General features: G+C 36.4%; 2 protein-coding genes across 4 annotated transcripts in view; one reads left to right on the forward strand and one right to left on the reverse strand.

The window, feature by feature from the left end:
• Positions 1–610: 610 nt before the first annotated feature.
• On the forward strand, positions 611–12,984 carry CLN5 (CLN5 intracellular trafficking protein). The gene is made up of 4 exons (XM_036757932.1): positions 611–883; positions 5,621–5,786; positions 6,857–7,082; positions 9,274–12,984. Exons 1-4 carry the CDS (start codon positions 732–734, stop codon positions 9,789–9,791), a joined length of 1,062 nt encoding a protein of 353 aa, XP_036613827.1. The 5' UTR covers positions 611–731; the 3' UTR covers positions 9,792–12,984.
• A 557-nt stretch (positions 12,985–13,541) lies between these two features.
• FBXL3 (F-box and leucine rich repeat protein 3) overlaps positions 13,542–16,443 on the reverse strand; it is a 41,923-nt gene continuing 39,021 nt past the window's right edge. For all 3 annotated transcript variants that reach the window (XM_036757928.1, XM_036757930.1, XM_036757931.1), the window contains one exon: positions 13,542–15,755. In XM_036757928.1, coding sequence (XP_036613823.1) covers positions 15,112–15,755 — 644 coding nt within the window. In that variant the 3' untranslated portion in view covers positions 13,542–15,111. The remainder of the gene's footprint in view (positions 15,756–16,443) is intronic.

Here is a 16,443-nt window from a genome sequence, read left to right on the forward strand (position 1 = left end):
ACTACGGTAATTTAGAGCTAGTGGATCTTAAAGAGATCGTCCAATCCAACCTGCTCATTTTGCAGATAAGATAACTGAGTGCCAGAGTGGGGAAATGACCTCATTAGCTCTTGTTAAAATTAGAGCCATTTATCCCCCTCAATTGGGAGGGGGGGAAGGTGTGGGGTGGCCCCTAGGGTTTTGTCCCACCTAAATGGTAGTTGAAGTCTCCAAACGTATGCACTTACATTCCTGTCTCCGTTCCCCCTCTCCCCCCCGCCCCCAATCATTTCAGTGGAATAATTGTATTTCATGATTCCAGGAAAAGCATGTCACCAGGTCCCTAGGACTTGAGGTGGTTGGTGCTGTGCAAAAAGCACTGGCTCTGGAGTTGGTGGACCTGAATTCAAATCTTGCCCCTGTATCCTGGGTTACCTCTCTCGGCTTCTGGAAGAGAGTGATGAGATGCTGCCGGGGCTTACCAGTCCAGCCCATGGCCAAAGGAACCACTAGACACCTCCCACCGCCTCCATCACGAGGAAACTTTGGCGAGTCCCTGACTGACAAGAGGGGTGTGAGAGGAACACGTGACACAAAAACCTCTTCAAGGAAGTCAGAAAAGCTCCCGACTGAGCATGCGCTAGCCGCTCCACGCATGCTCCTTCGCTTCTGAATCCTAGAAAATTCCTGTCTCCGAGGCCTTAGAACCCCAGACTGTTAGGGGTAGTGGTGGTGGTCGTAGCAGCGTGGACATGGGGACCAGAACTTGGGGAGAAGGAAGAGAGGGAGGCGACCAGGCACGCTGGGCCCTGGCGTTGCTTTGGCTGACGGTGGCCGCTGATTTGCCCTCAGCTTGGGGTAGCAGCGGTCCCCGGCAGCGGCGGCACTGGCCGGTCCCCTACAGGTGAGTGCGCGTGCGTCCGGGAGAGGCCAGGGGTCTCTGCGGGCGGAAGGAGAGGTCACGTGCGGCTGCGCGCGCATATCCTGGGGAGCTGAGCCTACCCGAGCGGAGCTGTGGGGTTGGAGTGTGGACTTGGCTTTGACTCTCTGCCCTGGTCCTTAAAACATCGATAGTTCCTCAGGTCCTTTTCCTAGCTCCCCTGACCCAGGGATCTGTTAGGTGAGAGGTGGGGGTCTGTGGGGAAAGGAAAAAAAAAAAAGGCCAGAAAATGGAAGGTTTATTTCCTGAGCTCCTCTTCCCCTCGGTGCTTGAAAAAAAAAAAAACCAGACGCGTAATTGTAATACGAGGGTATTGGTGCAGGAAGCGGTTAGGAGGAACGTAGGTTTTCCTCCTTAGAGACGTCCCGTGGCTGCTTAAGGCGATGCTCTTCGCTTGACGGTCTCCCCAAACTTCAACACAGACAAACCACACCGAGGGCCTACGGCCGCTGTACACACGGGATTGTGGTGAAGCTTAAATATATATAAAGTACTTTCCAACCTTTAAAGCAATATACAAATGTCAGTTACTGTCGCTTGGGAGAAAAAAAAAACAGCTGACATGGGGATTACACAAATTAGCTGCATGTGTTTCCCCTTCTGGCGTTCCTCTTACTTCTGGCTGCCTCTCGTATAAGGAGATAGATACTACTCAAATGTCGAGGCAGCTTAGGTGGCTCAGTGGATAGAGCATCGGGCCTGGAGTCAGGAACACCCGAGTTCAGGTCCAGCCTAATAGACAGTTACTAGCTGTGTGACCCCGGGCAAATCACTTAACATCTGTTTGCCCTAATCCACTGGAGAAGGAAATGGCAAACCACTCCAGTATCCTTGCAGAAAAAAAAAACAAAACCCCACAAAAAACCAAAACTCAGGCAGAGACATGAAGAGTCAGTCACACACGACTGAACAACTCAGTGCTGTTGATAAAACCTCCAGGCCGGGCCTCGTGTGTTCTGGAGCAGTACTGTCAAACTCACATAGAAATGGGGGGAGGGGCACTAATCTAAACGTAAGGATCCCAGCGCTGCACTTCTATGTTTTATCTATTTTGTTAAATATTTCCCGATTGCATTTTGTTCTGGCACTTAGGGTGTTTCAGGCAGTGTTTGACACTTCTGCTAGAGTATTGAATACCCAGTTAAGTTGGATTGCCCCTGTAGGGGATGTGTGCATGAAGTCTTAAGGGATAAAGGTTGACTGACAAATAATAGATTTAGAGCTGGAAGGGACCTTATAGGTCACCCGCTCCAATGGTGTCAAACTCAAATAGAAATGGAATAGATTTAGAAAAAAAAAACCCATAATTAACATTATCTTGTATTCTTATTGGTTCGCAAAACATTTTCCCAGTTAAACTTTTAATCTGGTTCCTGCCACGCTGGAGTTTTGTGGGCCTGTGAGTTTGATACCTGTGACCTTTTTACAGATTTGATTTTTCACTTATTACACTGTTTTTATATGTTGTCAACAGCATTATAAGTGCCTAACTGGGTCAGGGTGTTTGTGCTAAATATTGATGATTCATGGCATGTTAGTGCTGAAAGGAACTTAGGAAATTTTTTTAGTCCAGTCTCTTCATTCAATGGATTAGAAATGAGAGCCAGTAAGTAGTAGGCCTCTTACTCATGTCCTTAAAAACAAAGCAGTTGAGTATATATATCACAGCACACAAAACACTTTTGTCCTTAATGAGGAGACAGGAACTCTATTAGGTACAGCAGGAAAGGGAACTCTCCAAGGAAGCAAACCTAATAAATTAGGGGAAAAGGGGGAGGTGGGGCAGGGAGCAGAGGAAGGGGTGGGTGGTGGTAATATGTCCAAGATACAAGGTCTCTCCCAGGAAGTGAAATGATCCAAGTTGGGTACTTTAAGGTAAGGGGAAAATTTGGAATGAAGGTCAAGTCACTTATATTTCACTTTCTGTTACTTAGGAATCTGTGATTTAATTGGTTTTTAGGATCATAGATTTAAAGCTGGAAGTCACTTCAGTGGTTATCTACTTCAGCTTTCTCATTTTTCACACAGATACTAAGTGATAAAATAAGAATTCTAACTTAGGCCCTCCATATCCAGATGATTCTCAAGCCAGCATTTTTATCATTCTACCACATGAACACTTCCTGAAGCAATACACATCATAATCCTTTTGTCTCTTGATGGTCTGAGTTGCCATAGACAAGAGTTCACCTACTGATCAGGCTTCCGATGAACCTCTAATTTAGCTTGGCTGGTTTTAGAGATATCTTAGCAGCTTGGTGTAGAATTGGCCAGGATATGTATTGGGTTTTTTTTAAAACCCAATGTCATTTAAGGATATTAAGGTCAGTATAGTTGTTCTTAGAGGCAGCATAGAATAAGTAAAGACCTGACCTGGAGTCAGGAAAATCAGCCTCTTACATATCCTAGCTTTGTGACCCTACACAGTCTGCAGAGTGGGTGTCACTGTGTTTTGGTATGGGAGGTGCTCAGTGGAGCCCCCTAAATCTATGAATCGAAAGTCCAGTCCATTATTTGTTCTTGGTCTTACTTTCTGGGATCAATCAGTCAGCAGGCATATATCAGGTGCCAGGCACTGTGCTAAGGACTAAGGATATAAACAAAGGCAAAAATATAGTGTCTGTCCTCTAGAAGCTTACATTCTAATAGGACAGAGTAAATTTTTTTTTTCAGTTTCTACACTCTACTCACAACAACGTTGTGAGGTTAGTAGTAGAGACAAGGACTAGACCTCTGGTGTGATTGATATATGGGACTTTTCACTTGAGGAAACTTCACCTATCAATCATTCAGGTCAGAGCTTTCTCTGCAACCTATAGTACATTATTCAGTTTTTTTTTAATTAAAATATTTTCTTCCCACCTTCCTCTCCAACCCCCTACCCCTGCCCTCTGTTGGGAAAACAAAATCCTTGTAACACAAATATATACATAATGAAACAAAATAAATTCCATCGTTGGCCATATCCAAAAATGTATGTCTCATATTGCACCCTGAGGTCCTCATATCTGTCACGAGGTGGAAAATTTGCTTCATCATCAGTCCTCTGGAATTGTTGGTCATTTCTTGAAACCTGTAGTCTTAGAGAGTTGACTAACACTGGAGGTAGATAGGAGAAGCACTATTATCCCCATTTTACATACTAAAAAAGGCTCAGATCAGCTACCCATGGTCACACAGCTATTATGAACTAGAGGTGGGATTCAAATCTTCCTCTTCTGGCTCCCACATCTAGCATCCCATATCCTATGGAGAGTGGATGGAGCACCAGACTTGGGAGTCAGGAAGACCTGGCTTTGAATTCCTCCTCTAATACTATCTGTGTGACCAAGTCAAGAATCATTTATTAAGTGCTTACCATGTGCCAGGCACTGTTAAGAATTTGGTCAAATTTGGCAAATCACTTAACTTCTGAGCCTCAGTTTCTACATCTGTAAAATGGAGACACTAGATTGCTATGAAGCTCAGAGAGAATCTATACAAAGTTTTTTGCAAATATGAAAGTGCTCTATCAATGTTAATTACGTAATCTCTAGCGATAGGTTATGTGGGGTAGTAGATGGAGGGCTGGCCTTAGAGTCACAAAGACCTGGGTTCATGTGTAGCCACTGCTATTTAGTAACTGTCACTACAGGCAAGCCACTTAAACCTCATAGACTATAAATAGGTTGCCAGCTGCCTTTTTGCAGGAGTTTCCTCTCACAAAATCATCCATTTTTGAAGTATTGACAGTTAGCAGTCCTATAAAGATCCATAAAAACCATGTGTATATAATCTCAAAAAGTTGTAAGGAAAATATTTTTGAAAACTTAAAGTGCTATATAGATGTTTTTATTGTTACTTGTACAGTAGACCTCTAGTGACTCCATGCTCCTTACCCTGCTGTATAAATAAAGAGGGCTTCTCTTTAAACATAGGGTAGAACAGGAAGAAATAATGATAAAGGTTTTATTTATAGGCTCTGATATAAAAAGTATATTTACTATGGGCTTGAAGGTCAGATTTTCTCAAGTTCTTATGCTGAACAAAGTGAGCAATGGTGTTGGAATAATTACATCTTAGCTTATTATATTATAGCTATATTGGCTTATTATAATAATTTTTTTTCGCTACATTTGATTGGCATGATTTTTTTAAAAAATCCTAATACAATGACATTATTGGAGAATATATATATATATATATATATATATATATATATATATATATATATTTTCCCCTTATTTCCTTTAAGGAAATCAGACAAAACTCAAGAGTGACCTGAGAGCGGTTGGAAATAACAACTTTTCTAAAATATATAATTATGAGAAAGTATGAATTTATCAAGACATTTTTGTCATTTTGGTATTATAACAGTCTTGCTCATTGTTTGCATTTTCTTGGCATTTTATGATCACCAAATCTTTTTATGGCCTTATTTGACCCTCATAACAGCTCTGTGAGGAAGACGGTATAAATGTCCCTATTTTACAGTAAGGGAATTGAGGCTTAGAATAATTAAATGAGCTGCCCAAGGTCACATAACTGGAGGTGTGATTTGAACCCCAGATCGTTTAACCTTTACAGGCCTCAATTTCCTTATGTGTAAAGAGAGAAAGTTGAACAGCTTACCTAAAATGAGCTTTAAATGAAATTTGGATGCTTAAATGTACAAGGCTGCACTAATTCCTTTGAGGTTGATAATTTTTTTTCTTAATGAAGGCGTTTTGATTTCCGACCTACACCAGATCCTTATTGTCAAGCTCAATATACTTTCTGCCCAACTGGTTCTCCTATCCCAGTTATGAAGGATGATGATGTCCTAGAAGTCTTTCGATTACAAGCCCCAGTATGGGAATTTAAATATGGCGATCTCCTGGGACACTTGGTAAGAATGGACCTTTATTTTGTCATGGCTCTCAATTGTTGACTGCAGTTTCATTTTGGGGAAGCCAACTAAATCCTGCTGTATATATGTTTGCACACATTGATGTGTATGTACATATGCACATGTCCACCTGATTTCTTATTTACATACATATGTGGGTCCCTGTACATAAATATGTTTATATTATCTTTACATTTATTCCATTTGGAAGTTACACTTAGAAGCAAAAAGTTGTGAATCAAAATATTATCAAATTAATCACTTTGATGGCACCAAACATGGTAACTTTTATGGCCTTTTTAAAAAACATCCTAACAAATTATGGTTAAACTCGGTTATTAACCTTATTTTGAATAATTTAACAGGAGGATTGATGTTATATAGCTCTCTGGAGAATGAATTAAAGAGTGTAGAGGCTAGAAGGGCAGAGGCCAGCTTGAAGGGTTTTTCAGTAGGTAAGGCCTAAGCTGGCATAGTGCTTTAGTAGTGATGCTAAAGGGGATGGATATGAAAGGTGTTGTGAAGGTACAACTACTGACAAGGCTTAAATGCTGGTTAGATATGGTCAGAGAAGAAGCAAAGACTAAGGCTGCAACCAAAAGGGTGATGATACCCCCAACGGAAAGAAGTTTAAAGGAGAGATGGTTTAATAGAGAAAGATCGTAACTTTGGACATTTAAGCCATGTTAAATTGAGGATGTTAAGTACCTCAAAGGAAGGGATTGTTTTGGCTTTGTCTTTTAATATTTTTGTCCCTTTACCTATAGAATAGGTTCTTAATAAATGATTGCTATTGAATTTGAGATTTTGATGGCACCTTTAGGTGAAGATAGGTAGCAAACAGGTAGCTACAGATCCAGGAAAGGAGTTCAGAAGAAAGATTAAGATTGGATTTATAGATTTGGGAGTCCTCTCTGTGGAGATAGATATTTGACTGTATGGGGAGTGTAGATCACCAGCAGGTTGCTAAAGAGCCCAAAACAAAAGCTTTCAGGGACACCCAAGCTTAGAACACAGGAGATAGATTCTGATTTTGCAACTATTTTTTTGTACGACACTCTTTTACACAGAATATTATGCATGATGCTATTGGATTCAGAAATACTTTGACAGGCAAGAACTATACCATGGAATGGTATGAACTTTTCCAACTCGGAAACTGCACATTTCCCCATCTCCGACCCGAAATGAATGCACCATTCTGGTGTAATCAGGGAGCTGCCTGTTTTTTTGAAGGTATTGATGATATTCACTGGAAAGAAAATGGGACCTTGGTTCTGATAGCAACCATTTCAGGTAGGTTTTGAAAACATGATAGCATTTGGCTGACAGCATAAACATACAGATAATAAAACCATATTTCAAAAAGCGCTATATTTCATTAAGAGTAGTTTATTATTTTCCTTCATAGTTTTAGAAGCCATTTGTAAAATACGTACCTGGAACCGCTAAATCTTAAACGAAAATATTATTCATTTAGTATATTGCCTGTTGCCATTGGAAATTAATAGAAAATTATGGCTCAGTACACCCACATTGTAAAAATTTAGTGAAAATGGGTGAATTGTTTGAGTCTCTGGAATGCTTTATATTTCCTAGACATGGTATTGGTAAGAATTAGACAAATGGCTTGGAAAAAAAACTGGATTAGGGCCTTTGTAACTGAGCAAAGCTTCCTGTTGTTAAGCTATTTTTAAATGATAAAACAGATGTCATATTAACAAAGCAGCATTCTTAAAGAGTCAGTTCTCTTCTGAGATTTTTAGTTCTAAGTGCCTCTAAATTTCAAATCCATAAAGCATTACTAGGAAGTAATAATAACAGCATTACTTTGATCACTGTTTAATATGAAATGTGGTAAGATTAAGCTACATCACTGTTTTCTGTTATCTAGGAAGTAGAAAACCTTAGCTTTAATGGCCTGGGCTGATTCCTTACTTATAAGTTCTTTGAAGTAGGAGTGGGTAATGAGCACATATATATTGTGTATAACGTGTACATGATTGATAGTGTATAGTGTGACATGTGTTTTACATAGAGGTATGTTTCTAATGTGTATATGAAACATATTAATGTATATAAAGACCATTTTCCCCAGCCCTTGAATCCAGGAGGCCTTACTGTTTTCCTTCCCTTTCCTGTCCTAGGGGTGAGGAGAATCCAAATTGCAAAGACTCTTTGATTTGGACTCAGCAAAGTTGGGTTTTAATCTTGGCTGCAATACTTGAATAGCTTCACTTTTCTGGGCCTGTTTCTTTTATAAAATGAGTAGTTTAGATTAGGTGCCCTCAAGTGCCTCTTACAACTCCATTTTTTAATATGTATAATGTAGTATGATTACAAGCCCACATTTCATAGTTCTGAATATTAATTTTTCATTATTCTTTTCAAAGTAAAGAGAGCAAAATCCTGAATTGAGAATCAATGTATCCAAGTGAAATAGTAAATCACTCTCTGAAAGAAGTTTATTTAGTCACACAATCCATCCTTCTTTCAGACTATGCTACCTGACCAAGCCAGGCTTGTAAAATGTCTTAAAATGTCAAATGTCCAGGATCATGAAAAAGGTCCAGAGATAGCCAAGTGGAATTAGGTACCGGATATAATGTGTTCTCATAGTTAATGATGTCCTTGAATAAAACAAATACAGGGTGGGTTTTGAACTCCAGTAGAAATTCAACAGAGCCTGTAAGTTCTTTTGGTTTGGGAAGATTAAACCAATTCAGAATTCATCTTAGTAAAGATCAGTGTTGTTAAAGATAGTTTCTAAAAAAGGTAGAGCTTTGCATCAAACCATTTTTATAAATCTAACTATACATATGGAATTGGTTAAATCTCTCCCTCCTTCACAGTATCTCATTCCTGATCATCTTTCCTAACACCTCTTTTACTTTTTCTGCCTTCTACTTTGTCACTTACTTATATATCACCTCCTATTCCCCTTGCCAGTTTTCTCTTTCTAATTGGTGCTATTTAATAACATTCAGGAAGAAGTTTTTGTCAACTTTATAACTTAAAGACCTGATAAATGACATTATTACTTAAGTTCATTTTCCTCATATAAAAGGGGTGTGGATTACATTATTTCTGAATACCCTTCTAGCTTTAAATTCTGAGCTTATAGTTATAAAATGAATTAAGAAGGTAGTGTGACATAATGGATTAGGTGTGTGGCAACACTGGCAAGTCAACTAATTTCTCTAAGTCTTTCTCTTCAATTGTAAAATGGAATTTTATGGTAGTACCTAACATCTGAGTTGGTGTTAGACTTGTATGTAAAGGGCTATGTAAATGTCAGTTGTCTTATCCTTTTAATCTTTGTTTTGTGAAAGATAATTTGAGATATTGCTTGCTTTGACATAGGTGTGAGCACATATGATTGGATGAGTTTGAATCCCTATAAAATCCAAACATTTTCATTTATTCATGTCTGCTGATATATATTTGTTTCTATGTAAGTTTTAATTATAAACCTTTTTTTTAATAGGAAAAATATTTAACCAAATGGCAAATTGGGTGAAACGGGATAATGAAACAGGTATTTATTATGAGACGTGGACTGTCCAAGCCAGTCCAGAAAAAGAGTCAACAACATGGTTTGAATCTTATGACTGTTCCAAATTTGTATTAAGAACATATAACCAGTTGGCTGAACTTGGGGCCACATTTAAGAAGATAGAAACCAACTATACCAGAATATTTCTGTACAGTGGAGAACCTACATATGTGGGAAATGAAACCTCAATTTTTGGACCTGGAGGAAACAAGACTCTTGCTACAGCTATAAAGAAATTTTATTACCCATTCAGACCTCATTTGTCAGCTAAAGAATTTTTCTTAAGTCTTGTGCAAATTTTTGATGAAGTGCTTATCCACAGGCAGTTTTATTTGTTTTATAATTTTGAATATTGGTTTTTACCTATGAAGTTCCCCTTTATAAAAATAACATATGAAGAAATTCCTTTACCAAACAAAACACTGGTTTCTAAAACATTGGGACTTTGAAGAGGAAAATGTCAGTATGTCTTCTTGAGTATTCAGGGAGTGATTTGATCCTATCATGGACCATCTAGGCCTATTCTCCTTTCATTGGTTTTTAAGGGTTGAGGAGGTGAAACTCAAATCAGCAAATCATTTTTGTCTGTTAACATGTCTTGGGAGCTGAGTGGGGAGATGTTAATGTGGTATTATACTGGCAAAAGTTAACCTCTTAATCTGGATTTCAAAGCTACATTAACATGGAAGAATCACGATACATAGGGCAAATATAAGCAGAGTATGTTTACTCAGTAGGTGCTTAATAAACACTTATTGTATCTAACTACAGTACAAAGGTGACATCTATTTTCTTCTGCATACCACTTAAGATCTTTAAGTATTACTCTATGTTGTAATAATTTTAGAGTGCCTTTGGATCCAGGTGTCCTGAATGAGTTCTACTTATGGGAATTTCAAAGGCTTCTTTTTCCTCTTAAAGATGTGAAAGTTTTTTTCCTTTTAGTGACAAAGTGCTCGTTTTTCTCTCAACACAGACTTTGAGCTTCAGAATTTCCCAGGGTTTGTAATATCAGATTTTGAACTGAGTATATAGTGCTTCATAGTTTTGTCCTTAAGCATTTGAATACCCATGGGCACAGTTAATCCTTACATATTTTACTAATTTTATTTTTCCCCTCACTAACTAGCAGCGATATGTAGGATAAGTAACAATGTTTGTGTTTATATGTTGTGTTTAACTGTCTTCTGAAGCATTGTATTCTTCAGATATACAGAGACAGGTCTATACTTGACAACTTTTCTTGTCACCAATTTACTGGTGCCAAAAATTGTATTTTTCAGTACTTTATCTTTCTCATTAATCAGTTTTACACATAGCCAGTTTTTGAAAAAGTATACTTGTTAAAAGGATGCCTGTATTGTAAAGGTATTCCACCGGGGGCAAATGTAAACTTATGTGCATTTTTGGTTTTTTACCAAATAGCACATGTAAAGGAAACAATCCACTCTGGGAACATGGTGAAACAAAAAGAAGTTAACATCATCAAACTTCATTGAAAAATCCGAGCATGTTTAGATATACTTGTGATGTTGCCAAAATCAGGATATTATATATCATGTCTTACCATACTTTATATGACATTATTAGAAGAAAAGTTTTTTTTTAAATTAACACAATGAAGCATCTGTATATGTGCAAGTTGACAATGGAAGGCTTATCATTCATATAAATGAATCTTAATTTTATTTCAAATTAAATTATAGTAGGCAATAAGAAATAGTGTGAAGGAAGGTCACACTGAAGACTTTTTAAGTAGTAGCCAGAAAATAATTTAGATGTATGAGTCATGTGCTCCTTAATATTGAGAACTCTATTGTATTTAATATTCTGCAGGTATTATTTGCAAATCCATAATTAGTGATTGCCCATTAACTGTGAAATGCTGTTGTGGAGACTGAAGCCATCATTTGTTAATTTAAATTTTAACTATTTTAAATATATAATCTTAAAGAAAATTTTTTTTAAAAGAATGCTGTTTTATGAATTCTGTTCTGTAGTGGAGTGTATTTCCTTAAAGGGCTTTTGCTTAGAACTGGTTCTGGTAAGTTGGTACAGTTAATTGAAAGAATACAACCAACACAAAAACAAGAATGCCATAAGGACTATTACATTTTATAAACTTAAGAAATAATTCTTTTGCTTGCTTCTTCCAAAAGAAAAAAAAATGCAGCTTTTAAATGCCCTACTCTGTTGTGCTGCTACAGTTGAAATCTTAATCTTCAGGAAATGGGCCTTTAAGTGAAGGTAGCTGTGGGGTTGTTTGGTTGGTTTATTAACTTAAGAAATCTTGCATTAGTGTATTTCAGTGACAACAAATCCTGCATAATTGGTAATGTGTACCATGTATTTCAGTGTTCCTGCTAAGTAACATAACAGTGGGAGAAAAAGATCTCTACATAGATTGAGCACACACAAAGTAGGTAAAACCTGATTTGACAAGTTCAACCGCTTCTCTTTCTCCCAAGCTGGGACCAAGTGAATGTCTTTTTCTCTCCCTCCTTAAAAAGAAAAGGATAATACTTATTTACACTTGATTGATGTAATACCTTAGTATGAGTGCATTCCACTGAAGGTGATTAAAATCAAGCAATTACTTCATAAACCTTTTTTCTTACTGTAAAATTATGAGCCCTATTAATTTAGGTACCAACAAGTGGGGGGGGGGAATATATTTTGCAAAGAAAAAGCCCCTTGTAATCAGTATGCCTGTAGTTGTAAAAGGTACACGTACAATTTTTTGGTGAGAGGATGGGAGATAATAGGGTTGGTCTGCAATCTGGATAGACTGTTGTTCCAGTGTGGAATCCCACACCCAACCCCTCATAGAAAAGATCAAAATCCACTGGATTAAAACCTAGATTCCTGTATCCAAATCTTGTCCTATTTAAACCAGTATGATATTTGATAAGTCATAAATTCTATACGCTTCAATTTCCTCATAAAATAATGCAGAAGTGTGCTGCCACTGAAATAAACGGTATACTACCACTTAGGTTGGATCTGTTAAGTTACCAAAACAAAACAAAACCCAAAACACACAGCTGCCTTTGTTATAAAAGAACCTTGGCCAGAAAATTTAAGATGTTACGATAGTAGCAAAATAAGATTATTAGATATCTTAAGGCCTTTAAAAGCTGCAATGAAGATGAATAAAAGCATTCTTAAGTGAGAAAGATTAATGGTTTATTGATGGAAATTTTAGGCATGATTTCAATGCTTTATACATAAAAATTCTTGTCACAGGTCAAATTGATTGTTCTCTAGTTCCCCTAAAAGCCTCCAAAAAGAAAGTAAATACAGATTGATGGAATTTTGGGGGAAATTATAATCATGTATAATATGACTGGAGAGGAAACTAACAAGCTTGAAATGTTTTAAAAGTATGTACTTGCAAGAAGGTGAGAAAGGCAAAATTAATCTTTAAAAGGTACTTCATATTGATTATTTCATTTACAATTCGTTTTCTTTGCTGAGAGGTTGAATGCAGTATTAATCTTGACCATTATTTTCCATATCTCTGTGTGTATCAGTCATTGCCAATAAACAAGCTATTTTCAAAAATGAGGAGTTATTCTTGAAAAAATTTTTGCATTCATATTAAACTGAGCACACATCCAATAAAATTCCTCCAAACCAGAACATTATTGCAACTGAGTCTAATTTGAGTTTTAAAGTCAGAAAATAATTTTTAGATGCTTATATAACTGTTTATGGTAATACGCCAGAATTTTTAATTACCTTTATTTTCAAATAGACAAAAGTATTGAGCATATAAAGTATGAGTAAAAATTAATCTTAAATGTTATGCATATTTCTATAAATTGAAAGTATTTCAAACATTATATAAATCAACTTTTACAAAATGTAAACTTCCAAATAGAGCTTTGGTTGTTAGAATTTCTTTTATCAAATCCATTTACTAAAGATATTCAAGGAGATCTATGCCTCTATTAAAATACCACAAATACTTAACTCTTATTTCTGTTAAAAGTCAAGCTAATGAAGATGTATGTGTACGTGTGTACATGTTAGCATGTGTGCGTGCAAAATAACCACTAGCATTCACCTGTTATTAATTTTTAAATTTAGGCTATTATATTGTTTCTGATTATTTACATATGGCTGAAGATTAAGTTCTCATCATTTCAAAATCCTAAGGCAAATCAAAATTATTTAGAGGACCATAAACTGCTCTATTCAATATGCAATCTTATTTTGAAATAGATAAAATTTATGGACAGTTTAGCACCCACAACTGCTGAGATACTGTTTCTGAAACACTAATGAAGTAATTCAAGCATCAAATTTATACTATCAGGAATAAATTACTTTTTGAAAATGGATGGTTAGTCCCCTTCTAATTTCTCCCAAAAAGGGAAATATTTAGCATTAGTCCCCAGAACCAAAGTTTATACAAAGACTAGGAAATTCAGATGTTTGAAGATAAAACATAACATTTTTATGAACAGCATACCATTACCTTTGTATAAGTGGAGGCAACTTAAAATGATACAATTTTAAAGTGACAAAAAATTCATTTAGAAAATACTCATTTAACTAATGTGATTGCTAATTACAAGAACCACTGAAACTTTTTTCTGTTAAAACTGTTCTATCCACTTAGCAATATTCACTCAAAAATATAATTATAAACTTAAATATGCCTTTTAAATTTATTATAACTCACCCTAAAAATATACATTTGCAGCTTCATGTATGATTAATAAAAACCAAAATATCTTACACAGTTTAGCTGTACAAACCCTAAAAGAAAAATCAGCCACCATTAAGACTCACTATAATTTGATAATCTTTCATACAATTAATTTATAAACATTTTAGAGTTTACTTTTAATTATAATTTCGATTTGGCTTTTTTAAATAGTTTGCCATTATGAATTTCAGTTACATTATAACCTAAAAACTAGTTTAAACAATATACAAAAACCAAAGAAAACTGGTTAACATTCCTTACTTCACATACAAATGCCTCAAGTGCAATTTACAGAATAACATATTACAGAATAAACTTTATAAGGTTAGTAGATTACAAAGCAATTTTCAAAATGTAAATCAAATGCTTTTCCTTGTACTCCTTGTGCATTTGCCCTGTGGTAGTTTGATCTTGGCTCTAATTTGTGTTCTTATACAGCAGCCATTTTGTTAAATTTACCATTTGCCTAAGAATCATATACATATTTTCCCCTCAAGAAACAGGTACAATAAGAAAAAACTGGGCTGTGTAAAAACTGAAAATTTGGCCAGTCTTCATGAGCAAAACATACCTACACCTATCTCCCAAAAACCTTATCTTCCTGAGCTATATTTGACACCTTAAAACAGGTGTATGAAGACCCTAAAAATTGTCAAATTTACATTTTAAAAAACTGCATAGAGAACAAAACATTTTTGAAAATCTATTACTATTTGAGTTTCATAATCTGTAGTAAACAGGTTTTCAGACTTAACATATTTAAACTTTACAACTGTTGATTATTCTTATATTTGAACCACTACCAATTTTTCTACTGATATTTGACTGCTACTGGGCTAAAGAAACAGATTTTTCTAACCAAACCTGGCCCATGGGTCTTCCACATTACAATCAATACTTAAGCCTGTTTATTATCTCATTGACTGCCAATATGAAATTTCTATGCCACAGTCATATAATTATATGAAAACTACATTAAATAAGTTTTTTTTAAACAACATGGTATGCTCAAGTTTAAGGTGCTATTAAAATTGCCTTTTGGCATAAGATTTTTACCAAGTAGGCATCATGTCTGGAAACCAAACTCTACCAAGATGCTTTGATACTTCCCAATGAATCTGCTCCAAACTATACTTCTGGTCAGGAATTAGTACTTCTTCCATAATGGATAGTTGAGACAGACGGCCACCACACAACTTCACAAACTCAACAAAGGCACTGCAAGAGACTTCACATTCACCTAGTCCAATAGCTGACAAATTTTTGCAACGTTCTGCAATGCGAATTAATTCTTCATCCAGTGGTCGTAATCCGTTAGCACACACTACTAGTTCAACTAAACGAGGGCACGTCATTCCAACACGGCCAAGCACATCTTTACTTACTGATCTGCCAAAGTAAAGATGGGTGGCAGGAATTTCATAACGAAAGAATGGGTCAAATTCTTCTTCATACAAAAAAAAATACATCACTAAATTTACTTTAGGTGAATGTCTGACAAAAGCATCCCAGCTGCTCTTCTGAATTGTATGGAAGTGTGTCTGCCCAGGATTTTCACTGACTACATCAATGCGCAAGTGTTCTAATCGGACGTGTTTCTCAGAAGACAAAGCGAGAAGTAGCTCATCACTTAAGAGGTGGTAGTTCAAGGCTAGTTCACGTAAGCCATGACATTGGTCAGCCACACAAAGGATACCTTGGAAAAGAAAACAAATTCAGCCAATTCACAACTGAAATTGTACTTTTTATAATGATTTAATTACAACTTCTAAAGATTATAAGACAGATCTACGATACTTTAATGCAGCTTTAATGGGACACAGTATGATACAGTGGAAAGCTCACTGAACTTGGAAGACAAAAGACCTGGGTTCAAATCCCAGCTTGATCACTTACTAGTTATGTGACTTTGGCCTACCTAGTCTTTAACTTCTGTGACTTGCCGTTTTCTAATGTATAAATTGGGACTAACAATACTTGCACTACCTACCTCATAGAGTACTGGCCAGGAACAAATGAGACAGCATATATAAACTACTGTATAAACCTTAAAATGCTACTTGTATATCCCACAGCAAAAAGACAAAAAGACAGGCTCCATATACACTAAAATATTTGTAGCAGCTTTTTGTGGCAGCAAAGAATTAGAAATGAAGGACTGAATTGAGGAATGGCTACACAAACTGTGGCACATGAATGTAATGGAATATTACTGTGTTGTAAGAAATGACAAACATGACGAATGAAAAGAATGGAAAAATGAACATAAAGTGATGCAAAGCAAGGAAACAATATACATACAAGGTACATGGAAAAGACGACCTTAAAACAATTGGAAAAAATGTTGTGAAATTATAAAAAACCTTGGCCGCCCCGCTCCCCAA

This window comes from Trichosurus vulpecula, chromosome 4 (assembly GCF_011100635.1).
Source record: "Trichosurus vulpecula isolate mTriVul1 chromosome 4, mTriVul1.pri, whole genome shotgun sequence".
In the NCBI taxonomy this organism is placed as follows: domain Eukaryota; kingdom Metazoa; phylum Chordata; class Mammalia; order Diprotodontia; family Phalangeridae; genus Trichosurus; species Trichosurus vulpecula.

Bases quoted from the DNA above. Each gene is read 5' to 3' on its own strand.
- CLN5 (XM_036757932.1), top strand. From the start codon at position 732: ATGGGGACCAGAACTTGGGGAGAAGGAAGAGAGGGAGGCGACCAGGCA. The intron at 884-5,620 runs GTGAGTGCGCGT...TTCTTAATGAAG, and splicing joins CACTGGCCGGTCCCCTACAG to GCGTTTTGATTTCCGACCTA. The intron at 7,083-9,273 runs GTAGGTTTTGAA...TTTTTTTAATAG, and splicing joins TCTGATAGCAACCATTTCAG to GAAAAATATTTAACCAAATG.